The 24,672-nt window shown below is 35.5% G+C and overlaps 4 protein-coding genes across 5 annotated transcripts; 1 reads left to right on the forward strand and 3 right to left on the reverse strand.

Annotated features, from left to right (window-relative positions):
- Positions 1-319: 319 nt before the first annotated feature.
- On the reverse strand, positions 320-4,487 carry LOC104903978 (translocon-associated protein subunit alpha). The gene is made up of 8 exons (XM_010692135.4): positions 4,326-4,487; positions 3,841-4,014; positions 3,672-3,722; positions 3,191-3,279; positions 1,432-1,509; positions 1,092-1,295; positions 827-898; positions 320-694 (listed from the first exon to the last, which is right to left on the reverse strand). Exons 1-8 carry the CDS (start codon positions 4,381-4,383, stop codon positions 644-646), a joined length of 777 nt encoding a protein of 258 aa, XP_010690437.3. The 5' UTR covers positions 4,384-4,487; the 3' UTR covers positions 320-643.
- Positions 4,488-6,633: 2,146 nt separating this feature from the next.
- LOC104903979 (protein XAP5 CIRCADIAN TIMEKEEPER) lies at positions 6,634-12,850 on the reverse strand. Of its 2 annotated transcripts, XM_010692136.4 has the most exons (12): positions 12,430-12,849; positions 11,422-11,487; positions 11,258-11,322; positions 11,046-11,158; positions 10,586-10,664; positions 10,426-10,502; positions 10,275-10,336; positions 10,058-10,189; positions 9,890-9,943; positions 9,057-9,122; positions 8,116-8,190; positions 6,634-6,900 (listed from the first exon to the last, which is right to left on the reverse strand). In XM_010692136.4, exons 1-12 carry the CDS (start codon positions 12,598-12,600, stop codon positions 6,850-6,852), a joined length of 1,011 nt encoding a protein of 336 aa, XP_010690438.1. In that variant the 5' UTR covers positions 12,601-12,849; the 3' UTR covers positions 6,634-6,849. The 2 variants fall into 2 exon arrangements, with proteins under 2 accessions (XP_010690438.1, XP_048492251.1); XM_048636294.2 differs by lacking the exons at positions 10,426-10,502; positions 10,586-10,664 and having other exon boundaries at positions 12,430-12,850.
- A 1,377-nt stretch (positions 12,851-14,227) lies between these two features.
- LOC104903981 (hypothetical protein) lies at positions 14,228-17,336 on the forward strand. Its single transcript, XM_010692137.3, has 6 exons — positions 14,228-14,416; positions 14,540-14,649; positions 15,606-15,710; positions 15,801-16,056; positions 16,391-16,468; positions 16,562-17,336. The coding sequence occupies exons 2-6, from the start codon at positions 14,611-14,613 to the stop codon at positions 16,696-16,698; spliced, it is 615 nt and encodes a 204-aa protein (XP_010690439.1). The 5' UTR covers positions 14,228-14,416; positions 14,540-14,610; the 3' UTR covers positions 16,699-17,336.
- Positions 17,337-17,432: 96 nt separating this feature from the next.
- Positions 17,433-23,773, reverse strand: LOC104903982 (M phase phosphoprotein 10). Its single transcript, XM_010692139.4, has 13 exons — positions 22,900-23,773; positions 22,718-22,767; positions 21,415-21,592; positions 21,218-21,328; positions 20,957-21,094; positions 19,952-20,020; positions 19,809-19,850; positions 19,593-19,661; positions 18,456-18,527; positions 18,294-18,347; positions 18,039-18,180; positions 17,868-17,930; positions 17,433-17,775 (listed from the first exon to the last, which is right to left on the reverse strand). Exons 1-13 carry the CDS (start codon positions 23,614-23,616, stop codon positions 17,762-17,764), a joined length of 1,719 nt encoding a protein of 572 aa, XP_010690441.1. The 5' UTR covers positions 23,617-23,773; the 3' UTR covers positions 17,433-17,761.
- Between the last annotated feature and the right edge of the window lie 899 nt (positions 23,774-24,672).

The raw sequence follows: 24,672 nt of genomic DNA on the forward strand, positions 1-24,672 counted from the left end.
TGCGCAGCAATAAGTTATGAGCTGTTTGAGCCCCACAACTAAAAGTAAAGGCACCAAAGAAATCCTTCATCTAATTATCCCACCATTGTGAAAACTATGAAATTGTATTTTGATTTTCTTTCTCTTGGATTTTCCTTTTCCAACTTGCTAATGATCATGCATGGATTGTGACCATTGTGTATATGTGTATGTTGCAAAAGTCTTATGAACTACTCATGTAATAAGTTCCAGTTTCAGGTCTATCATCCCTACAAGGGTACAACCTTCATGCCAACCAAATTTATACTCAGAAAATACAAGTATCCAAACAACAATTCAGTAAGCCAAAAAAAATAATCATAGCACTAATCTTTTTCACGAGAAATTAGCATTAACAACTAAATTATGACAATCTAAATGCTATTTGGAAAAAAAATAAAATTCCATCCTGTTTCAAAAGTGTTAAGATTTGTATGACAAGTAAATGATGGGAGAGTTAAAGAAAATTTCATTATCACCTAAACTCCCAAGTAAAAACACAGTTCTTACCTTGCACATTCTACACTAGAAAAGTAGTCTCCTCCGCTCTAACAAAAAAAAATTGCCGAGTTTGAGTTACATGAGTCTATGATAAATAACAGTTCTGTACCCACGCCAGACTACTTCACTTCTTCTTCTTATTTTTGTTGGCCTGTGATTGGGTGTATGCGGTACCCTGGATTCGCCAAGAAAAGCAAATAGACATAAATTAGCAGCCATTCATGCAAATCCGTGAATTAGTTTCTTACATTTCCAATACTACTATCACAAATGAAAATGGTCAATAATTAGGCAGTAAATAACGTACCTGGAGCCATTCATCTAATGACGCGTCAGTTGAACGAGTTCCGACTTCCACCTTAGGTGTCCTCTTAGATTTCTGTGCCAAAAGCCCATAATCATCATTAAGATTCTAAGCAAGTTCAATACTAAAAGAATGTAGGAAAAGAAGACATACACAGATGGACTTGAAAAAGCAAAACAAGTACATACTTCACTAAAAGATTACTACAAAAACATCAAATCAAAAAGAAAATAGTTCAATAGGAGGAACGCATGGAGAAAAAATGTACCTTTGAAAAGCGTTGTAATTGACCACGTATCCATAAACCAAGAGCAGCAAGAAGGGCAATTGCAAGTGTAACCAGGAAAACGGTCTCAATGGTCAAGGAGCCACTAGCCTCAAGAACTTCAATGGTGCCATTGTAGAAAGTACTCTGGAATGGAGTCTTGTCAACCTCATAGACGATAGAGCCAACAAGATCAAAAGTCCCAGGCTGCAAAGAATGTTTTACATTAATTTCGCAAGCAGAATCGTAGACCTCTTTTCCACTATGAAGATTTTCCAAGCAGCAGTCTTAAATAAAATGTAGGATGAACCTTATAATCAGTATTTCCATAAAGCATAAATACCTGCAAGTATTTGCTGACAGCAAATATGTAGGGGAAAGTGGCTTGAGCAGATGGAGGAACTGTGGCATTGTTAAATACCTAAAATTGTGGAAAAAGATGTCAATAAACACAACTTGGGAACAACCAGACCAACAGAAGATGGATATTTCTTAGCTAAACAAAACCAGGTACAAGACAATAGATTATGCAATCAATGTAGAAAGAGTCATATCGGGAAGCTTTACACAGTAGGCATGACGCATGACATTATAGCTGGTTTGCTCAACCCTCACGTGTATCAAACTAATTACCAAGTACAATCTCCAAATAATTATAGAACAAAAACCACTGCGGTATAGGTCAGCGTTTCCACAGATAATTGAAAGATTCACAGACTAAATCTAGGATATTGGTATACTGCGACAGTGCAACCAGACACAAATAATGACAAACATACACACATTCAATCCCATAAGCTGAAAAACTGTCTAGCTCACTTTCAGCCGTCGAGAGCTACAGTGACACGTGTCCCCTTGAATTACTGCCACATGTACCCCTGGACAGTGTCAAGCCACCTAGAATGAGCTCTGACAAACGGAGGCTTTCATAAATATGTAACTAGCAGTCTTTTTAGAATAGGCGGATAATATCATACTCCCATCTCACAATATTGTCTTACTTTTTACTCTTCTTTTCCGCTGCCCCGAACTGATTGTTATATACGCTATGCCACAAACGATTGTAGCGAAGTAAATAATGGGACTGAGATAGCACTCATCATCCACACAATTAATGGGAAAGAACAGGTATTGCAACTCAGATAGTCAATCTTTTCAAATTTTGTCTATTCTGATTTGGAACCCATTCTTCTAATTCATAAGAATACTTGCTAAAATGAGGTTGTGAGGAAGCATTAATGCATCAACTCCATAACATTTTAGCTTTGCCACTCAACGGAGCATCTAAACAAACTCCGTTCAGCTAACTATTCTCACAAATATTCAAAAGCATCAAGAAAAACATAATACAAATCATAATCTGCTCATAGATATCTCCCGTCCATCTGCTTCAACTTTTTTACTATATTTTTTAAAGCGATTTGAATGCTGATGGTTGCTGTTTGTGACCCATGATGTAATCTCATTACCCATCCATTTTCCCAACACACACAAGTAAAATAAATAATAACTAATTAAATGTCTAAATCAGTTAAGAGAAATCATGGGCAGATGGGATAAACTCAAAATATGATTATGTGGTCAACTGTGATACAGACAATATAATGTATAAAAAGTTGTTCTAAGATAAGAAAAGAGGTATCAGCATGACAGAAGAATCAACTTGAAAGAACCTCATTACAGCATATGATCTCACAACGAATTTTCAAGAGCAAACCAGATAATGATTTAGCTCCTAACTCATAATATATAGGCTAGCTCTCAGCTCACATCATGAAAGGCTAGCTCCTAATTTATATCATGGAAGGCAGTCTAACAAACCAGATATGACAAACAATGCTTCCTATGCTTCTACCTCAGGGAACAGCCAAATAGGTATGATGTGCTTTAAACACATTATTGATCACCAATTCAATAAAGACGGCAAAAGTGCAATGCCTCAAGTAACGTCAATAATCATCACATCACAAACCAGTTTCTTAAATAATCTCACTGTTCCAGAAACCAACACATACAGACATGACAGGGTAAGAGTGTGTATGAATCATCATTCAAGTGACATAGGGGTCATATGTACAAAAAAATAAAAGAGCCTCATCTACCTGTGCAGTAAGATTCTGGACGAGCATACGATGATCAAATGGGAGATGTACGCTAGCCTGAATTGCAACGACATTAATACTTGCCTCCCCTGTAAAATAAATCATAGTCAGTTAACATTTAAATGCCTTCACATTCAAAAGTTAAAAATTAAACCTGCAACTAGGCTAAAAGCCTAAAACATCATGCTTAGCACAACTTTCAACCATAACCAACCCCAAGTATTAATGTCACAATCATTACACACTCATGATAATAGTATTCTCTTGAGTCTTGGTAATAAATTTAATTACTTTCCTTCCCAATGTGATGAACAAACACATACATTCAACGTCACATGCAACTAATACAAATAAACCCACAAAAGCTAGTACTCTACCCAATCAACTATCATCTCCTTCACAAAATCATGTACCAAACAATCCAACCTACAACAACCACACTAATGCACAACCACGAAAACGACGAAAGTTCATAAAATACCTTCATATTTGATCCCAATAAGCACCTCCGTCTCTTCCCCAGCTAGTACAACTGCAAAACAAACCACATCACATTTAGTCAACCATCCAAAAACCACAATTTACAATCATATAACACTAAGAGCTGAAATTCAATCAATTGACAGCAGATCGAGCATCATCATACATACCTTTACCACTATTTTTAGGGAAAACACAAACTGTCTCAACCCCAGGTGCCGAACTTAAGCTCTCATCCCCATAAATAGGGGTATCATCATTAACAATTCCAAGATCACTGTTTTCTTCTGTGTAAGAATCCGCAACAGTTTCGTCTGTTGTCGACTCCGATTGACACTTTGCAACTAATCAGACCACCAAACAAATAAAATCAGATACAAATTCAAGAAATTTAACAAAGTAGCACCAAAATTGCTGATTTTCTTCAATAATTCTAACACATGCAGATCTAACTTGAAGGTATTAAATAATCGTACAGCATTGAATTGAAATTTTGGATCTTTAATCATGCAAAAACAAAACCCTAGAATTCAAAGAATAGAGATTAATGCATGCAAGAAAATAATGGTAAGTAAAAGAGCTGAAACGAATTGAAGTAGAAGAATTTGATATAGAGCAGATTAAGTTATAGATCTGATGAAGAAGAGAGTAGAACCTTGAAGAAAGGGAGATGCGAGTAGGAGTAAAGCGAGGAAGAAAACCCTAATCGCCATTGTTGAAGAGAGATGGAGGATGAGAGAGAAAGTGATGAGTAAAATGAAGGGGGAAGGAGAGTTTATGAAGGAAGGAAAGTCAAGGTTGGGTAGGAAGAGGACTTTGTTTTATATGGATTGATGGACATTATAGACTTGTTTTTTTTTTTTTTTTCAATTTAGCTATCTAGTTTTTTTAAAAGAGAAACAATATAGAAGTAAGACAATAAGAAAAAAGAATTTTTGGGTGGAAATTTAGATGATGAAATTAAGTAGATATTGTAGTGAGAGAAAAGAGAAGGTGATGGTGTTATAGAAAGAGAAATTAGTTGTTGTCCCGGACAATACGTCCCAGATTATTTATTAATGTGTATTTGAAGTCTTTAAAAATAGAAATCATATTTCATCTTTAGATGATTTTTTTTCTCCCATAAAGACTAACATGAGTATTGTAATTGGTTAGTTCATTAGCATATCAAAAGAAGACCAATGGATTCAAATTTTAAAACACTTTGTCAGGGTTGCCCTCTCCTCTATATAGCATAGGTTGTTGTTGCTTCCATCGTCATCATTAGATTATTGTTGCTTCTTTATTTGATCTTGGATCATCAAGTTATCATACTATCCTTCACCGTTTGATGAATGTTTCAGATTCAATCTGAGCGTCCAACTTTCTCCCACTCCGACTGTAGGGGTGTGATAGAAAATATACACAGATTATTCTCGACCTAAATTTAGGAGATATATTTTTGTGAAATATTTTTATCTTCACAAAAATTGTTACTTTTTCTAATATGATTAATACTATCATTGTAACCCTATAAATATTGATCAATGAAATATAATAACGGGGGAGTTCACATTATCCAACACTTTTAAAGAAAAAAAAATTTGAAGAGTTTAAATATGTGATTAGTGTTAGTAAAAAGGAAAAACTAAGACGATTTGTTAGACAATCAGTTGCTGGTTTTTTATCAGTTTAGGAGTCTAGGTTGTTCGATGCAAAAGTTAGCAATTTAGTATTACCAATCTATAAAATGTTTAGCAAATTGGTTATTAATTATACAAATTACAAAGTAGATAATTTTGGGCTAAAGTGAATGACAATAGATTAATTTTTAAAAAATTCATTTTCACTCAAAAGTCAGCTTTTCAACTAACTAAAAATTCAATCATCATACATAGCGGTATTTTGTTGAAGCACGTGAAAAAAACTGAAATTCGACGGAAGAAAATAATCCACCATTCAAGGCATATGTCTTTAATAGCCACCAATTGACAAATTTGTCTCTCAAACGTGTAAAAAATCCAATTATTAGTGAAGAGATTGATTGTGGTGATATTGAGATAGATATGATAGTATCTCATATAATTATGATTGTATTATGTCACAATTTTTGAATGATATCGTTAATGAAAATTCATTGGATTTTGTTGTAAATGAAGTGAAGTCAGAAAAAAAGCAACTCTAAATAGTTTTTGTGAACGTATATCACATCTTTAATGACGATAATACTGATTTCGGCTAACTATAAGTTCCACATTTTTGGTCCATTCTTTTAAGCTTATTTTTGTAATATTAACTAATCTTTTTGTTTTAGGAAAATATTAACTTATCTTAACTTACTTGAACTTATATTAACTTATATGAATTTAATGATTCTTATTGAACCTCATCTAAAGTTGTATAAATTTGTCTAAACTAAACTAAATTTATTTCTTGAAAGTTTTAATCCTTATCTTTATTGAATTAAACTTATTTGAAATCATTACACCTTATCTAAACCTATTTCACCTTATCTAAACTTAATTTTGTCTTACAAGGATTGAAAATAAAGTAAACCGAGCAGACCAATCTTGTAAATATAATGCAACCACTAAAATTCCTAATGAAGAAACATATATGTATTTGGGGCACCAATTTGCAAGAATTTATAATTGAAGTCTAGACTTTGCTGGAATAATTAGGATAGTTGCAAGAACATTGTGCAAAGGTCAATGATCATGTATTCATTCATGTACAATATAGCAAAGGTGTATAACTTTTCTTTCAAAATGAAATAAAAAATAATTGAGGTGCGCATTACATGCATAGCATGTCTTGGCAACTAAAGGAATCAAAATTGTTAGTTTGAGTGATATCATAGTGTCACCATTTGTCCTCCAACTAACAGGATACACACAAGATCCTCAACAAAGTGGCTGGATCAAGTATTTTTCACAATCCATATCAGGAAAAAGAATGGTAAAAAAACACATTTTAATTCGACATTGCAACATTTTAATCTTGATATTTTGTTTTTTATAATTTTTTTAGAGAGCCAATAATTTAGCTATTCACTAAATTACAACAAATAGGGAAAGAGAAATAATCAAACTTCAAAACTATGTCCCTTCCTCTAAAAGCAAATGCTTTGATACAAAAATTACACTGAAAAATAGCAAGAACTCTATCTCTATTACGGGTTGATCTTTGTCTTGGGTCAATCAATCTCCATGGATTGTGTAACGTTCCCATTTCCTTGTTGGATCATATATCTGTACATGAAACGACAGAGAGATCCATGAATGTCGATCAGAAAAGTAGAGAACAGGGGTTTTCCTAGTTCGTTATTCAAACGAGAAAATCAATGTATGCTTCTAGGTGATTTACACTTTACAGGCAAGAATGCAACTATTTTCTGTGCTTGGAAATAATTGTGTGTGTAAACAGCAATAGTGTAGAGAAGGGGAGAGGAGAAAAAGTGAAAGAAGAGTAAGGGAGGGGATGGGGATGGGGATGGGGATGGGAAGAAGTGGCCAACATTTTCCTTCAAAATCTTTCCAACATAAAAGGTTTTGACTCATATCTTGTTTGCTAATATAAGGAATTCAATTTTTGGTTGATTTAGTATAATACACCTTCCTTTCCTCCCAAGAAAGGGAATGGAAAAAAAACAAATGCTGAGAGCTTTTTAATAGTATTTTCTCTCAAATTCCTCTGATATTGAGAGAAAAGGAAAAAAAAAAAAAGATTTAATTCACTTCTTTCTCCTTCCATAAGATCTAAGAACCAAAAAATGGGAAAGTCATTAAATTGTTTTCCTTTCATTTGTAACCATCCATATCCTCCCAACCAAACAAGATCTTAGAGAAGGAGAAGAAAAAAAGAATCCCTCCACTTTCGTTCCCTTTCCCTATCTACTATTGCTCGAACTCTTCATTTCACCTTAAGTACCTGTGTTAGATCCTCAACACTCGGAAATGAGAGGGATACTTGGACACTTGGGCCAAAATATTGAAAAAATTTCCACAAAATAGCCAAGTCAGACACTTGGACACGTAGCCGTGTCGGGCATGGTTACCCGAATCCGAGCAACATAGCCTATCTATATCCAAATAAGGGAACATGAACACTTTGCTCCTCTCCTTTGTCTTCTCCTCAAGATTCCCTCACCCAAACACACTGTATCTTGGCAATAACACGAAGCAGTAGAGTGAAACTAAACATATACAAGCTAGCAAATAAAAGAATTTTCTCTTTTTTTTGTTTTCACCCAAACTTCAAAAGGAGAAGACGGATAGGAGGGAAGTGACGCTGCAAGAAGCGTGAATCTGTTTGTGCATAAATAAGTACTGATATTAAGGGCTCAGAGTCCACAAAAAAGCAGATATATTGATTTTTATGAGCTAGATGGAAATTTTCACAGGCACGATACAGGGATACAGCTCGACCACATCTTTAAGCAGAGAACCAATGGTAAGAGTAGGTACCTCCCATCTTGATGCAGGGAAAATGTGTTTATTCTTTTCATACCAGTGTCTTTCTACAACTTTCCCCGCGTGTGACTGCAAAGAAATAGTTCAGAACGAAAAAATATTAAGTAAACTAATTCACTCCACACTCCACAGTGACATAGAACCAAATCCTATTGATATACTGAAGCAGAAATACAGAAGTGAGAACAAACATAGGCCAGTTGACTGTACTTAAATCATTCTAATCAAGGAAAGGTCCGTACAGCAATATCACAACATACAGAACACAAGCATGTAATCAACCCAAACCTAAGAATGAACTTGCATGTAAGAAGTCATCACAAAAGTAAGCGACAAAATTATTATCGATTGTCAGTATGCACTATGGAAAGTTTACAGGACAACCGAGGTCGGGACCGTGGTCATCCGTCTCCGGTTTGCCGGCCAGGAAATACATGGAATAAAAAACCCTTACTTATTCCCAAGAACGGAATCTAACTCAAAAAAGACTGAATTCGTCTTGCATACATCTTGATCAAAACCTCAGCTTGATCTTTCTCCATACCAGTACCATCTATATTCATTCGTCATCCCAGAAAGCTTTATAAATTAATTTTGTTCTTATATTAAATAATTGGTTATTCGTGTTGTCAGGAACAATTTTGGTAGCATGGTTAAGAAATTCAAGTGACTAAATCAAAACACAGGACAATAAAAGCACAAAGATTGAACTCCAGCGCTATCAAATAACCACCACAAATTAGCTATTAGCTCCAACCTCCCAATGTAGTTCTCTCACACCTCTGCTGCTACAGCTAAACAGTTGGCATAATGCGACTACCCATTTACCGATGGAGAGAGGGAAGAAAAATATATAGTATCAGCTTCATCAAAATTGGTAAGCAGCAGTAAATTGTGATCGAAACGACAAGAGTGCAGGTCAATGAGAAATATACCTCATCTTTTTCAACTGTTGCATCAGCAATTGTCCGCACATCCTCATGTACATCAAAATGAAAGAGCTGTAGGGAACAGGGGGGGTAAAAGCATCAGTGAAAAGAAACAATAGATCAACACTAAAAGATTACATCCCTAAAGTATCAAAAGTCGAACGAACATTGATATGACAACCCATTCTTATTCTCACTGAGGAAAGGACTTGGGAGGTCCAAATGAATGTAACCAGAAAGAAGGGCTCACATCGTAAGCAAAGGAATAAACGGAGAATAACTGGAGAAACATCAGAATTCAAAATAGTTTACTGATAGTCTGATACTAGAAATATGTAAATCCAACCAGCTACAATTTTCAATTCTTCTCACTCAACAGACTAGTGACCATGGAAACATAAACTATAAGATCAACATGCAAGTCATCAGGATCCAAAAAAGAAGCTAATCAATCAGACAAGGGTTAGCAGCACATAGGATCATGAGAATCCGATCTGCAAGAGTCATTGCCACATGAAGAAAGAGGCATTATGGAAGATATATAAGTATATAGCCCTAGAGGTCCAAATTATGCCTGCGCATGGTAAATCATCCATCACACTTCAAAACCCTTCTGGTAATCTAGCATGCAAAGTAATTTCACCATCTCTATTTATCCGCCTTAGACAGGACTAAAGTTAATACCATCATAAAGGCACAACTAAAGCAACTTAGTTATTACTGCTACTCATACTTCCATCCCCTCTGTTTCCTTTACAATTTTGTCAGCTAAGCAAAGAAAGATGATGAACGAAGTAATTTTCACCGCAAGCAAAGGAACATCAGACAAGGAAAATTACCGGTCCACTTTTGCCTCTGGCCTTGTTTATAATTAGCTCATAGAAACTATGTTGCTGTAGAATAAAAAAAATCAGAGATAAGAGAGACATATTCATGGGCTGGGGCAAAAACGGGAACGGGTTAAAAGGGGAATTATGACATAAGAAATGAGACCAAAAAGAATTTACATGTGGAATGATTAGATCCTCTTTTACATAAAGAAGATTTTCAACAGAAGCAGTTCGGACTTCACGGAATTCAGGAGCAAGCTGCTGCTGGATTGCCCTTAGGAAAGCCCCGATAGTATCACCTTTGCGCACCTGAACAAGCCAAGTTATGTTCAGAAAAACCTAAAAACGCAGCATCAATCGTAAACTTAATGAGAAGGAAAAAAATTTCACTAGCCTGGATTGCGCGTCTATGACCTGTTCCATCCCAGTAACTGTAAGTAATTTGAAGAGGCTCATCTGTAATTCAAAAACAAAAGGCAGAAAAGCAATGAGTAAAGGATATAGGTGTATTAGATGGAAAGCCATTTTTAAAGGCACATAAGTACTTTTGATCATTTCCTGCTCACGGAACCATTGACTTTTAAGCCTCTCTCTTTCTGCTTGTTCCTCTGCCTCTCTCTCACTAAAAAGCACCGCAAACTCGTTAGTTCTAGATTCAACCCAAAGACATACACAATATGGAAGATATAAAGGAAAATGCAAGACCTGTCCGGCAAAAAGCTAGTTTCAACAGTAGGATCCTTGCCTAGTTTACCACATCTCGATTTAGCAGGTTCCTGATTTTCTGCCACAGGTAACCAGCAGCATCAGTAATGATATGTCAAACACTCAAATGTATTCACTATCGTTAAGCGTAGAAACTGCTTAAACAATCTATTACAAGAATTCTTTCCACCAACTAAACAATTGGAAGTGTTCTCTGAGCTTCATAGTAAAAGTAATCCCGAAAAAAAAGCTAAATTTTCTATATTATTCTTAACATTGAATGTATGATAAGGACATCAATTGCAGGGAAAGCACCCTACAGATGGCATAACCTTTTAACGACATCCCTCAGAATCAAAAAAAAGAGCAGACTTATATATGAACAAAGAAAATATATCAAGAAGCACTATAATCAATAAGCTGACAGTGCTAAGTCCAATTAAGGAAATTTTCTCACTACCTTCTTCGTCTTGTTCTTCTTCAGTTCCATCGTCAAAATCTTCAGCAAAGGATAATCGAGCATTCACTTTCCTCTTCCTCTTTTGACGCTTTTCTAGTTGAAGCTTTTCTTCCCTTCATGACAGGACAAAAACGAGGGCAAGATGCACAACTATAAGGAAGAAAAACCACAAAGGGTATTTAAGTACCAACATAACCTTAAATTTAACTCACTCTTCTTGTAACTTCTGCAGTTTCTCTTTCTCTTCCTCCTCGATCTTATTCTTTATGTTCACCCTCTACGAAACAATTCATATGACATGATTAGACAAGGTGAACTTCTCAAGCCTGAAGAGATGGAATAAATCTTTAAAGCGACAGCCTACAAGGCTCAATACCTTCTCAACATATTCCTCCCTCGTAACAAGACCAACAGTTTCTTTCTTGAATGCAGTCTCGAGAATCTGCAGCATTTATTCAGAAGATGATTAGGTATATCTACACATAACACTAGCTCTCCCGCTTAGCTTTAGCAAGGCAAGAAAACCTAGAATAATCAAATTTATCTTCATGTGTTGTAAACCTAAACGCTTAAATTTGTGGGGTTTTGCTTATATCAGAATTTAGATGAATGTAACAAATACCCGATTCCATACTCCAAAATCAAACGTACCCAAGAAGCAAAGCACCCTTAACCAATCAGGTCGGATGTAAGCACGCTTCAAAAGCGAGTTTGCAGGGTAAACACTATCATAATCCGAGGTTGTATCTAGAATTGATTCTCAATGTGCATGAAATGCAATTCCTAGGTTTAGTGTTTAAGCTCAATATAAGTTCTGCATCATATTTCATAAAGTACGAATTCAGCCACTACATGAGTTCATAATGCACCAAATTATTCTACAATTCATAACTTAAGATACACATCATATCATCCAAAATGTATACATATATACTTCTTCCATTCTTAAATAAACTACACTTATCATTTAAGGCCGTTTCTAAGTAAATGAAACGTTGCTAACTTGCTATCTTTGGTACTTGCACTTCTCTCCATCTCTTCTTCGTCAAATGGGTCCTCTTTTTCTCTCAATTTATCTCTCTCTTCTCCTACATCCCCGTGCCACGGCCCTACGTTTCATTTAAGATAAGGGTGGGAGGAAGTATATGATTGTATTTTAACTTCTATATGCAACAAAAACTCAAAATCACAGAAAATTTACAACTTGATAAACACAACCCCTTAGTTAATAACAACCCTAATACCAAAAAGTTCCAAATTCAACCATTCCAGAAACCCTAAAAACCTATAATTTCATCAAATTGAAATCAAAGTACCCTTCAATTACATCAGAGAAGTGATTCTCACCCCCAAAAACACAGAAAAAATGAGGAAAGAGAAAGACCTCAGAAGTACCGGACCCGAATTGAAGAAGACCGGGTTGGCCTTGAGTGGAAGCTGTTTTGTTCTTGAGCTCCTCAATTTTGCGACGCTCAGCATCTCTTTGTTTCTCGAGTCTCCTTATTCTCACGGCGTCTTGGGAAGTACCCACATACCCATCTCCCATTCCCGCCATTGTTGTCCCTCCTTTACTTCAATAGTCAAATAACTAATAAGCCCGATATTTGGAAATTGGAAGGGATGTTTTACAGAGAGAAGACGAAGAAGTTGCTGCTTTTGGTAGGGCACGAACTGACGAACACAATACTATGATTCTCTAGGAGTACTTCTTTTGATTCATCCCAATTTCGATTACAATTTACCGCGAGTTCTCGGCGATGGGATACCAATTGAGATGGCTTCCTTCGTTTTTTTAGTTGACCCGTTTCGACCTTAACGCAATTTATATACCTAAATAGTTTTTTGTCCGAGCGATGTCTCGGATAAGTTAAAATAAACAAATATGTTATTGTTTTTAAATTTCATAATCTATTTTGCTACTTTTCGTATTTTTTATCCATTAAAAAAAATGAAAAATTCACCTAATATGATATCAATATTCTCTTGTAAGTTACGTAATAAGAGTGTTAAAGATGTATATACTTGTTTAAGTCTTTTTAGTTAGTTATAATTATTAGAATACCTCATCATATTTTATTTGAAACATTAGACAACAAAATCAAGGTATATTGATGGTTAAGCTTTTATTTTCCATTTTAAATGTCATGTGTTCGATACCTTCCACTTACACATTTTTTTAAAAGTGAGAAGTACACATAGACATAAAACATTTGCATTAGAAATGTGAGGAGAGTGCCACGTGGCACATAGGCTTTCTTTCGCACGCTTTTTAATTTATTTGTATAGATTTATCTTTCAGTACCTTTTGTTATTTGTATCTCTTTCTCGTTTAGGAAAAACGAAATTCAGAGATTTTATTTCTCACATTGAGTCAATACATGCATACCGTCAACGATAATGCATCTTGGGAAGAATATGGATGAATCAACAAATATTCGTTCCACCTTGTTAGCGAGAGTTATTTTAACAATTAATTAGGAATCAATCTTTCTAACACGCTTAACATGAAAGGAAAAAGGATATATTGCAGATACAATCCATGAGGGGAATCGAAGAGGCCATCTCGTGGAAGATAAACAATTTTTGACGAGGTTGAGATCATCATATTCCAGCTCGATTTTAGTATAATCGAGTTGATGAACCAACAAGATATCGATCAAACCCATTGTCTCAATAAAATTTGCAAATTGCTCCATTATATGTCGCCTAACCAACACAAGCACTACTTTCCTATTGTCATCCCCTAGCACCACACTTGAACTAACCCCAACACCGATTAGCCATTAAACTCGCATTGGTATTGACATATCAATATTGTTGCAAGCAAACACTATTTGCGTACATAGCTGAAAATATTTAGCAAGATTCACAAAATTCAAAACCAATGACCTCCACATTCTTCCATGGCTCCTAAAATAAAATTGAATTTCGAAACTCAAGGGGTTAATTAACATTAACAATAATATTAACAATAACAATAACAATGACAAGAACAATAAAATCAATAATAATAATAATAACAACAACAACAATAATAATCCAGTTGGAACGAAATTGAACAGAATTGAGCCGAACATAGCACCGGAATAGAAAATTAAATTGAGGTGAGCTAAACTGAACATAGCTAACTTGAACTAAATTGAATTGAACTAAACAGTATGAAAAGATCAGCCCTCACGTCTCAACATTGTGTTTCGAGTAATTCTTCCCAGTAGCTCTTTTCAAAGTTTGTCCATGGCGGTGGTGCGATCATTTTATTAGACCACCGCAATTTATCTCTTTTATATCTTCGCGTCATCGACCATTGTTTCCGTCCTCGAGTAGCCGCTGTTTCTTCTCAAACGCCAGCTACATTCTCATCAACTTTCCAGGTTTTTCTGCAACCATTTAAACATATATTTTTACCCTAATGTTGCTGTAAATTTGCACTAATTTCACGTCCTTCTACTTTTAAACTACAAATTTTGATTTCCTTTAGCTTTGAATTTCGTCAGATTACTTGCAAATTGCAACATTTCTAGAATTATACTTAGTTTGCAACTGATTATACGAGGGTATTCGAGTGATGGAAGGAACTGAGAATTCAGAAGAAGCTGTCTCAACTGTAAGTGCATGATAATCCAGTTTCGATTCGCAATATTTAGCTAATTTGGATTTAGGTTCTTAGTTTTTCATTACCGTTTCTTTTTGCATTCTTATATTTAATTGTGTGAGACTGTGAGCTTTTGAGGTCGAATGTTATGTGGTTCTTTTTGCAAGTTGCTATATTGTTCTTATGCAATTGAGTTTTAAGAGCAATTTTGCTACCATGTTTACGAACAAGTCCAATCGAACATCACACAAGCGGCCTATTGAAACTAGATCATTGGTTACAGCTAATTTAATATCAAGTGGTTCTTCTATTTTCCTCACATTATCGAAGAATCAATTAGGGTTTTGAAACTTTGACTTTAGTTTAGAATTTTTATGTCAATCTCTAAAATCATAATTTTCTAGGTTGTATACACTTGAGTAGATATCCAGCTTCTCTTATGCTTGAGAAGTCAAAAGAAACTTTGGGATTGTTGAACTATAGACGAAAATCCCTTAATTTGATATTTCAATAAATGATTATTCGATTCTTTTTAGATCAAAAATTCCTTGATTCTTACGCTTCGATGAAATCGGAATAGCTCCTATACTACTACATGTCATTTGTATGAATTTGAACGGGATTCCACTATTTCTTATTGATTCTTAAAAAGGAGCAATTTGTTTGGGTATTTGCAATAATTGGGATGAATAGCAGTATAAGTAACTTCTGTGATGAATATGATAGATATTGATGACATTTGTGTCTTGTTAAGAGATTCCCAAGATATTTATGCTGATTTACATTTTTGTGGTCAAATTAGGAACTTGCTAATGGGTCTTGAACTATTTGCTTAACGAATTGTGCAGGGTCTTTTTCGTCTAATTAGTTTCATCTTGTTTCTGAACCCTTTGGGGAAGGAGGGTCGCGTTGTTCGTAAATTTGCAGCTCGTGTTTTGTTTCTGTGACATAGTTTCTGGTTAATTTAGGGAATTCCGAAATTAGATGGGACTGTTAATTGGGGAACAGCGACTGTCATGGGGATATTTGCAGGAATGTTATATGGAGGCAGCAAGGAAGCAGCTGCGTCTGCTGTAAGTCTTTCAATTGCAATGCCCTATCAAATTTTGTTGTCTCCTCTTTCTAACCTTGTATCAATTGAGGTCTTATTGACATTTTTCCAGAGCAAGGATGCTGAAGTGACATTGAAGCTTGGGAGTACCCCAGACAAGCGTGAACAATATCGATTGATGAGAGATGCAATGGAAAAGAGGTTTTACAGAGTCACTCGTGGGTCTCTAGTTGGGGGAGTGCGCCTCGGGATGTTCACTGCTGCATTTTATGGTCTACAGAATTTGCTCGCGGAGAAACGAGGAGTTCACGATGTGTATAATGTTGCTGCGGCTGGTTCAGCCACTGCTGCAACATTTGGTCTGATAAGTAAGATATGACACACTTAGTAATTTGAAGTACATCACAGTAGTGGTCTTGTTATGAATTAGCTTATTATAGCTTTTATCTCTATACCTTTGTCAAAGTATTGATTTTGATATCTATGCACAAAATGTTGAACTCTACCTGCGAACATCGTCCTTGTCAGTATTTCACCGAGTTTTATGTTTTTACTGAATTTATAATTAATTTCCAGCTGTGTTTGTAGAACATATACTTGAATGGTGGATTTCAATAACTTGTGTTTGCTTGCTTTAGCTTATGGTCATTGGCACCTTTGCTTTGTCTTATAATTGTCAATAACCTATATCTAAAACTTCAGTGCCAGGATCTCTTCTTTGGCGTGCCAGGAATGTCATGATGGGTTCAATACTAGGAGCGGTGTTTTGTTTCCCTCTTGGTAAACCTGTCCTTCAGAAAATTCTATTGTTTTTATGATCTGAAGCTCATTGCGTTGCATTGCATAGTGATTGACAAACGCACTTTGACATAGGTTGGGCGCATTTAAAGCTAGTCGAAAAGGCAAACGAGGGAAAATTCACTGCTCCTCCTGAACTGAATGAGAAGGGTGAAGTCAAGAGTGGCGTTGAAGCCACCATTGAAAGACTCAAAGGTAGTATGAGCAAGTAAAGTTTTCAGGTTCTGATACTTGGCTAACATCACAGCTCATGATTATATAAGATGAGGGAAGATTCTATTGTCCAAGCGTTTGAAGGAAATTATACCTATTCAAGCTGGATGCTACAGATTTTGTTTCAATTGTGAATTATCTCAGTTTTGACCTGCTAGTATAGGCTTTTCAGCAAGAAGTGTAGAAATAATGAATTTTGTAAGCTTTTGTCTGAATTTGCAAGTATCGAGTCAATTTAGGGTGTAAACCTGTGCTATTAGAATAGCTTAGCTTGAATAGCGGAAACACGTGACCAAGCCAAAAAGACAGGGGAAAACGTCTTCATGCTAATTCCACTCTATTTGCTGAAGCACAAGTCTACAGTGCGCATGAAACCAGGGCAGCAGGGCTGCAGTCTACAGATGCATATCGTACAAACTGACTCAGAGTTCCTCGTCCGATATCTGCACTACACACTGGAACAAGTACAACGAACACATGACCTAGCACATTTTTACGTATTAATTGCATTCCTTTTTGGCAGAACTTAGTTTCTTGTACGTTTTCGATATCAAAAATAAAATAAGTACAATGGATTGTAGTGACTAGTGAGGCACAAGAGCTTATCAGAAATATACTATTTTTACTTTCTTTGTGACATTTTTGCATTATCTTCCAGGATCCCTGGAAGAACAATGATACGATATCATAAGTACACGAATCATGAAACTTGCCTTACTTCTTTCAAGTCATGTCAGAGGGAGAAAATTTATGAGATATATGGTCGTATAGAGTTAAAAAAATGTCAGCTTATACATGTGATTAAAATAACTAAGAAAGGATGATCTATGAATACATTCCTGGAGTATGACCCCCCAAAAAAACAAAATCCTCCAAAATTAAGCACGAAGCTTTTGACAAAAATGATTTATAGTCCATGAATTTCTACTCTTGTACAGCTGAAACGCTAGGGTTGTGGCTTCAGTTAGTTGAGAAATGCCATCAATTCATGTCTGGCAAGTTTGATGGACTGTTGAGACATGTCCACATCTTAATGGACGACATCTTCAACTTTGAGTAAAATTACTGCTCTTTGCCTGCACAATTGATAAGAGAGTCAGTGATATTTTCCTATAAGCTTTCATTCTCAGTTGAAAAATACTGCTCCAATTCACAAAATAGAGGGTACCTTCCGTAAGAGTTTCTGTTGGTTTCTCAGGTACTCGAATTGCTACTTTTTTTGCATTTATAGCTGAAAAATGTGCAAAAATCCAAGTGAGGAATTGCATGTTAACATGTTATTGAAATACACCACACATGTATAAAAAAACCCGCATATGTAATATGTTGTTCAATTTACCTTTAAACTTCCTCTTCTTCTTGGCTCTCCTCTTCTTCCTGTCGTCTTTTGTCAACTCATTTTCCTCTTTGATATCTCCTTTACCGGCAAACACTTCCTCAGGGGCAAGCATAGCTGCATCTGACTTAGCTATGGGCGCTATCTGCTCGAGAAAAAAATAAGAAATTCAGACAACAGTAAGGGCAAAAAGAAATGCAACTCACTGTTTTGTTTCACAAAAATCCTAAAAGGATGTGGCAGGTAGCAAGCCCCTACCTCTTCCATGGCTAAAGCAGGAACATTTGTTTGAATAGACATGTCCTCCACAACCTGTTCAGCCAATATATTTAGTATAGGTTTATGTTTTAAAGAAAAAAAGAAGAAGAATAGAAGAATTTATCAATGGCAGTAAATGGAATACAGGCAAAGGGAACACACCGGCTTAGGAGCAAAGTGAAAGTGGGAAAGTGCATCCAGCTTTAGGCACAATCTTTTGAATAGATCGCTTGCCTGGTAAAGGAGTAAAAATTAGTTTACATCCACTTAAAATATCAACTCAGAAGCGCATTACAGAAAGGTGAACACACAAAATAGAGAAAGAGAAGCAAATACCTAATAACAAACACTTGGTTGGAGTGACAGTATATTATCTACATCTTATCATTTTTCTTAACCTAAGGACACTGTCTCCTTCCCTGCTTTCTACCAATCTCCCTCGCAAAATATCCCGACCAAAGAAAAGCTTATAAAATACTTCTTGTTACTAAGAACAGACGAGAAGAAGCTGAAGTACAGACTGCAGACTATATTTACCTAGACAACCTAGACAAAAAGGCTGGAACAACAGACACAGTCTCTCTCTCTCTCTCTCTCTCTCTCTCTCTTAGTGACACACAAATGTACAGATAAATACTCCCTCTGTCTCATGACTCATGAGTCATGAGCAATTAGTGCCAACATCATAATAGAGTACGAGTGTCAGATAAAAGTAGACCTCTGAGTGTTGACTCAAGCCCAAAATTAGGACATAGGTGCAAAACACATCATCTAAATTTTATAATAGAGTTTATCAAGATCATCCAAATATTAAAACATTAAACTAATTTTATGAGGAAGATAGTGTCCCTCTTAACATTCTAGATAGCGGCATGAAGTGCCTGATTGCAAGGTTGAGTTTCGGGTGCATAATACACATATCCTAGCATATTGTGTTTACAAGGGTGCAGCAGCAAAGAAGCCAAATCAAGTAACATAGTTAGTAGGACTTGACAATAGATGACCAATCTTTCCATACTTTAGATTTATGTACAAATTACCAAATATACAGTTACAGAACTTCAAAATCATTTCTCTCAACATATAGGAATAGGACATGATATCACCTGATGAATCAAGCCTGTACCAAGTCGCGTGCTTGCTTGCTAGGTAGAAAGGGCAAAAAAAATTGTTCCAAATGAAGCTAAGAAAGAAAATTATATTTATATTGCCTAAATAACTAAGCTCATCCCACAACCCATAAGCAAATATTAAACAGCTAATTATACCAATAAGAAATAGATTATATATTATACATACCTCCTTTTTCAATTCATCATTAAATGATAAGGACGCAGAGTCAAAGCCAGTCTGTTGAGCATATTCGTCCTGCAATATTTTATTACAATTGAGTCATATCTGTTGAATCTCTTTATAATGGTCCCGAAAAAAAAAACTCGTACTGTAATAGCTTGATCAAACAGTATATATAATGAAGTATATTGGGAAATAATGCATTCCTGAAAGTGACCTGACCTCATAAATTTCAGCAAGGCCTTTCTTGCTCTTTTTATCATCCTGCACAGGTGAAATAAAAGTATGCATCTCGGTCCCATGGCCTTAAAAAATAAGTAATAGCTAAAACCAAATCCAGGACATCAATAGAAAGGAGAACAAACCAGCTCTTTAGTTTCCTTAGGTGCTGCAGATGGCAGTTTAGGAGCCCTTTGAACATCGTCGAAATGTCCCTGAAAGCATGAAATTTCAGCACACAAGACAGTTCCACGAGTATGCATCGTCCAAAATGAGAAATGTAACAGTGAGCATATGAGGAAAAAAAATATCATGGCATGTTGAGCACACTAGCAAATTTCATATTTCTATAAACAAATCAAGTCAAAAATCATCCCACAAACAAGAAGAGTTAAGGAAACAAAACAAAAAAAAAAACGATTATATCATCGGGCGCATGGTCTTATCTGCAATCTTATTCAATTCTCCATTTAGAAATCTTAGCTTGAGAAAGAAAAGAGAATCTATTCAGATATAAGGGTGTTTGGCTATCCAAATAGTTCCATTGAAACCAATAATAGCCACTCTCTGAGAGGAAGTGATAGTCGTAGCAGCATACTAGTATTACTTGCGTAATCGGTGCTATTCAATGGGGTCTTTTTTTCCAAAAAAAAAAAATTGGGTCTTTCTCCAGAATTTCTGTATTTTAATAGGTGTGGTTAGCATGCAGTCCCAATTCCTCCGACTTCAACATTGGTGTTTGACTTAGGTAACTGTATTATTTTGAGAAAGTGCTTCTCTAAAATGAGGTGTCAACGTAGGAGTGTCATATCTGATGCTAGGAAACATAAAATACAGCAGCAATGATCTTCACATATTTTATAGAACTCCTCGTTCTATCCTTCTTTGATAGAGATCCTTAATCATTATAAATATATTTTTTAATGAAGTTAAAAGATTTAAAACAGATATTTAAGGAACTCTCGTAAACACCCTGGAAACATGTTGCCAATTGCTCTACAGAAGTCTAAGCAAATAAATCTTTGGTTATTCGAGCATCTAACTAATGTAACCAACGACTTGATAAGGTAACCTAGCAAGGAATATCAAATAAGAAGATTTAAAATAAACAAATTTGACAATATATGTACCAATACGGCAACAAGTATTACCTCAAGTATTCTTTTCTTTATAATTTCTTCAAGAGATGCTGTCACCTCTTCTGTTATAACAGGAGGAGGTCTTACATTGTGCTCAAAATCCAGGTCTACTTCCAATGCACTATCTATTGGCCTCTTGGATGCAGATACCTATCGGAGTAACCAAAGAGGGATGAGTACTTAGTATGAGCATAAATCTTAGCATAGAAAAATGAGGCAGACTCTTATGCAAGACACCTATATGTAGATAATATTTGGAATTCAAAAAACCACCTCTCCCTGCATAGTCCAATCTTTTGGAGCCATGTTTTCTGCTTCCATCTGTTCTATTTTGGCTTGTATTTTTTCACGCTCCTTCTCGTAAGTAGACAGATTTCCCTTTTTCTGCAAAATGAAAAGTAAGCCAAGCACATTACTAACAGTAAAGATAAAACATGCCAAATTTCACAGAAACTAAATATTTCAGCTACCTGCTTCTCATTATCATCTTTCAATTCTGAATTATCAGAATCATCATCTTCTTCCTCCATCTCTGAATCATCAGAATCATCAACAGTTACATCCTCCATCTCTGAGTCATCTGATTTGTCTACTCGTTTTTGTTTACTTTGTGGCAATTTCTTCTTAGGAACAAAGAAGTCTTGATATCTAAAAGTTGCACACAGCACAGTGAGCAAAGCAACATACATGTTAAAGCTACATAAAGCACGTAGATTAGAGCAACAAAGTACGCCTACACAGAAATATGAAAATTGCCTTCTCCCAACCAACTATCTTATGCTCAGGAACATCCAGCAAGAATGGGAAGAAACGGAATATATGATGCACTTTCGGAACAAAAATCATCTTCATCTTTTGTTTTTTGGTGGACACAACTTAAGTAGTACTATCACTTAAGCAAAAGTATGTACAAGTAAACATTTGCAGAAAATCAGCAACCATTACTATATTGCTACCTACGCATGAGTAAAAAAAATGTGTGTAACACATGCCATGCATCTAGTGGCATCTACACTAGTTGTTGGCTTGTTGCTGTCATAACTTGGTTCTTAAACGATTGGGATGCAAATATCTCCTTCGACGGGTACCCAAGTTTTCATCAAATTTATCGAATTAAAAGGTCCAAGGACAATTCTAACTAACTGTAGACTGATGTCACCATATTTCCAGTGAGCAGCGCAAATAAGCTTACTCTCTATTTCGATAGCAATCATGGAGGGAAAGGTAAGGGAGGGATCAAGGATAAAGAAAGGATAGGAAGGGAAGAGTAATATTGGCTTTTCCTTCAAAGGTTCCACCATGAAAATATCTGATTTCTTCAAGAGAAAGGAAAAAGAACTCCTCCAATTCCTTTTTCTTCCCATCTCCCATGTCCTATCCAAACAAGGAATAAGAGTTCCTACCTTTTCCTCAAAAAAAATATATCCTAACACACTCTTCATATGTCAATAAAAGACAAAAGTTTATTAAATTCTCAACCATATACAAGTTCATCAACACCCAATGAACTTGTAAGAGCAGAAAGTATCACTCTATGATACATACAAGCAATTTCATGGATCTCTAGACGATTTTAATAGAACTCCTTTCTCAAAAAAACCAGTAAGCTACTGTTTTGGTTAAACCTTAATACTCAACTCCACAATTAAGCAGTACCTATGGCACATTCCAAATATCAGGCAAATCAATATTTTCCAAATATCAGGTGCAAATAATTCTCTTCTTTTTCCATATATCTTACAGAAACACACAAAATAAAGGATAGACAAGCACCTGATGTTATCGTCTGACTCATCACCGCCATCTCCGCCATACATGAGAAGCTATACAGAATTGAACAGCCAGACACATAAGCAGTAAATGAGATATACACTGGCAAATTTTTAATTATCATTATCATAAAAATTAACATCTCAATGAAAACAAACATGTTAAAGAGTTAAGACCCTCATTACCTCATCATCATTTTCCTCTCCATCCTCATCCTCTTCATCTTCATCATCAACATTAGCATCCCCTTTTTTCTGCTTCTTGTTCTTCTTACTCTTCTTCTCCGCCGACCCGTATTCTCTTTCCTCCTCCTTCACCAAATACTTCTCCAAATCCTTAATCTTCAAAAAATCATCTTCAACCTCTGGCACCCCATCACCATCATCTTCCAACTCCTCATCCTCATCCTCCTCACTTTCATCGTCCTCGTCTTCTTCTTCCTCAAACTCCCCATTTTCTCTCTCCTCATCTTCATCTTCGTCTTCATCCTCATCCTCATCACTCAACCCTTCAAATTCCTCACTATCTTCCCCCAAACCCACCTCCCCATTTTCCTTAATTCCTCTCTCTAACACCCCATTGGCCTCAGAAACCCCAAAAAGATTCAAAAGTTGGTCTGGGTTTTTCTCAAATCGCTTAATTTCTCGTTTGAGAGAGGTAATCAGAGGTTGAGACTGGAGGTCAATTTGCTGCCAAATTTGCTCGGCATCAAAACCATCTGTAAAAAGCTTGTCAAAAGGTGATTTGAGAGAGTATGGTTTAATGGAAGCAAAGAGATGTTTCAAGGCTATGCGGGAGGAGAGAGAAAGGTCGGAATTTGGTGCGAGAAATAATGGTGGGTCTGTTGCTTTAAGCTTGTTTATGGCTTCCACACCTGATATATCGTCGTCTTGGTTAGCCATTGTTGATGATTTTGGGTTTAATTCAAGTCTTCTTATTTTCTTTTCGGGTATTTGAGGTTTTGGTGTATGAAAAAAATGGAGGTTTAGGGTTTATGCTGGCAGTTGAAGATGCAGCTCCCACGCGCGATTACTAGGGTGGTTTTTTTTTTTTTAAGGGAGAAATTTGATGAATGGAGTCAAACGACACCTACAATTAATATTAAAGAAAAATAAAATACACTGAAACAAGGTTAAATCAAATTCGTATTTGAAAAAAATTCAATGAATCAGATCGAGCACTATATTGCAATCTCCTTGTATTTGTTGAATCAAACTGATTTTGAGTAAGACCCTATTCTTTTGGATTTATTTTCATTTCAGTTTAGTTTTTACGTGGTTAAGTTCAACTTCAGCCAAATAAGTTCAGTTCGGTCAAAATAAGTTCGGTTCAGTCTTGTCTAATGTTATAATTGTAATTTTTCTTTTCAATATTACTACTAATATTGTTATTATTAATAATACTAGTTTTGAAGCCCGTGCGTTGCACGGGTTGTTTTTTATATACATTTTTTGTAATTTTTTGTTAACATTATTGATTTTGTGTTACTGTAAAATGAGATTTTTCAACACGATTTTATTTACATACTTCATCTGTTAACTATCTATTTAGATCAATCAACTTTTAGTAAAAAAAAAAATATAATTGTCAATATTACCTTTACTTTATGTTAATAAAATCATCATTAATTATTCATCAAATTGCCTCATAAAGTTGCGCTTACTTTAGTAAAGATTTACTTATCCCCTACACTTGTTAATTAAAGGAGTACCTCTATGCTAAACTACACTTTTTTTTTTTTCTTAAAAATCATGCCCAAGCCCATTATTATAGTAGAAAAAGAATTGATAAAATATTTGTCATTATACCCTTATTTTTAAATTATCTTTAATATCTTTAATTATCTATTAATAAAGTTTATAAAAAGTTGATATAAAGTTAGTACTGCAATGGTTGTTTCCATCTCTAAATAAGTGAAGGCATGTTGACCGGTATTGTCAACTAACATATCAGTATAT

Source organism: Beta vulgaris, chromosome 9 (genome assembly GCF_026745355.1).
Source record: "Beta vulgaris subsp. vulgaris cultivar EL10 chromosome 9, EL10.2, whole genome shotgun sequence".
NCBI classification, from domain to species: Eukaryota; Viridiplantae; Streptophyta; class Magnoliopsida; order Caryophyllales; family Amaranthaceae; genus Beta; species Beta vulgaris.

Excerpts from the sequence above, each read along its gene's own strand:
- LOC104903981 (XM_010692137.3), top strand. The coding sequence starts at position 14,611 with ATGGAAGGAACTGAGAATTCAGAAGAAGCTGTCTCAACT. Across the intron at positions 16,057-16,390 it reads TGCAACATTTGGTCTGATAA|TGCCAGGATCTCTTCTTTGG; the intron begins GTAAGATATGAC and ends CTAAAACTTCAG. Across the intron at positions 16,469-16,561 it reads GGTGTTTTGTTTCCCTCTTG|GTTGGGCGCATTTAAAGCTA; the intron begins GTAAACCTGTCC and ends ACTTTGACATAG.
- LOC104903978 (XM_010692135.4), bottom strand. The coding sequence starts at position 4,383 with ATGGCGATTAGGGTTTTCTTCCTCGCTTTACTCCTACTCGCATCTCCC. Across the intron at positions 4,015-4,325 it reads CGCATCTCCCTTTCTTCAAG|TTGCAAAGTGTCAATCGGAG; the intron begins GTTCTACTCTCT and ends TGGTCTGATTAG. Across the intron at positions 3,723-3,840 it reads CCCTAAAAATAGTGGTAAAG|TTGTACTAGCTGGGGAAGAG; the intron begins GTATGTATGATG and ends TTTGTTTTGCAG.
- LOC104903979 (XM_010692136.4), bottom strand. The coding sequence starts at position 12,600 with ATGGCGGGAATGGGAGATGGGTATGTGGGTACTTCCCAAGACGCCGTG. Across the intron at positions 9,944-10,057 it reads AGGATCTAATCATTCCACAT|CAACATAGTTTCTATGAGCT; the intron begins GTAAATTCTTTT and ends TTTATTCTACAG. Across the intron at positions 6,901-8,115 it reads TCCCTGCATCAAGATGGGAG|ATATATGATCCAACAAGGAA; the intron begins GTACCTACTCTT and ends TTTCATGTACAG.
- LOC104903982 (XM_010692139.4), bottom strand. The coding sequence starts at position 23,616 with ATGGCTAACCAAGACGACGATATATCAGGTGTGGAAGCCATAAACAAG. Across the intron at positions 18,181-18,293 it reads CTGCTTTAGCCATGGAAGAG|ATAGCGCCCATAGCTAAGTC; the intron begins GTAGGGGCTTGC and ends TTTCTCGAGCAG. Across the intron at positions 17,931-18,038 it reads GAAGAAGAGGAAGTTTAAAG|CTATAAATGCAAAAAAAGTA; the intron begins GTAAATTGAACA and ends CACATTTTTCAG.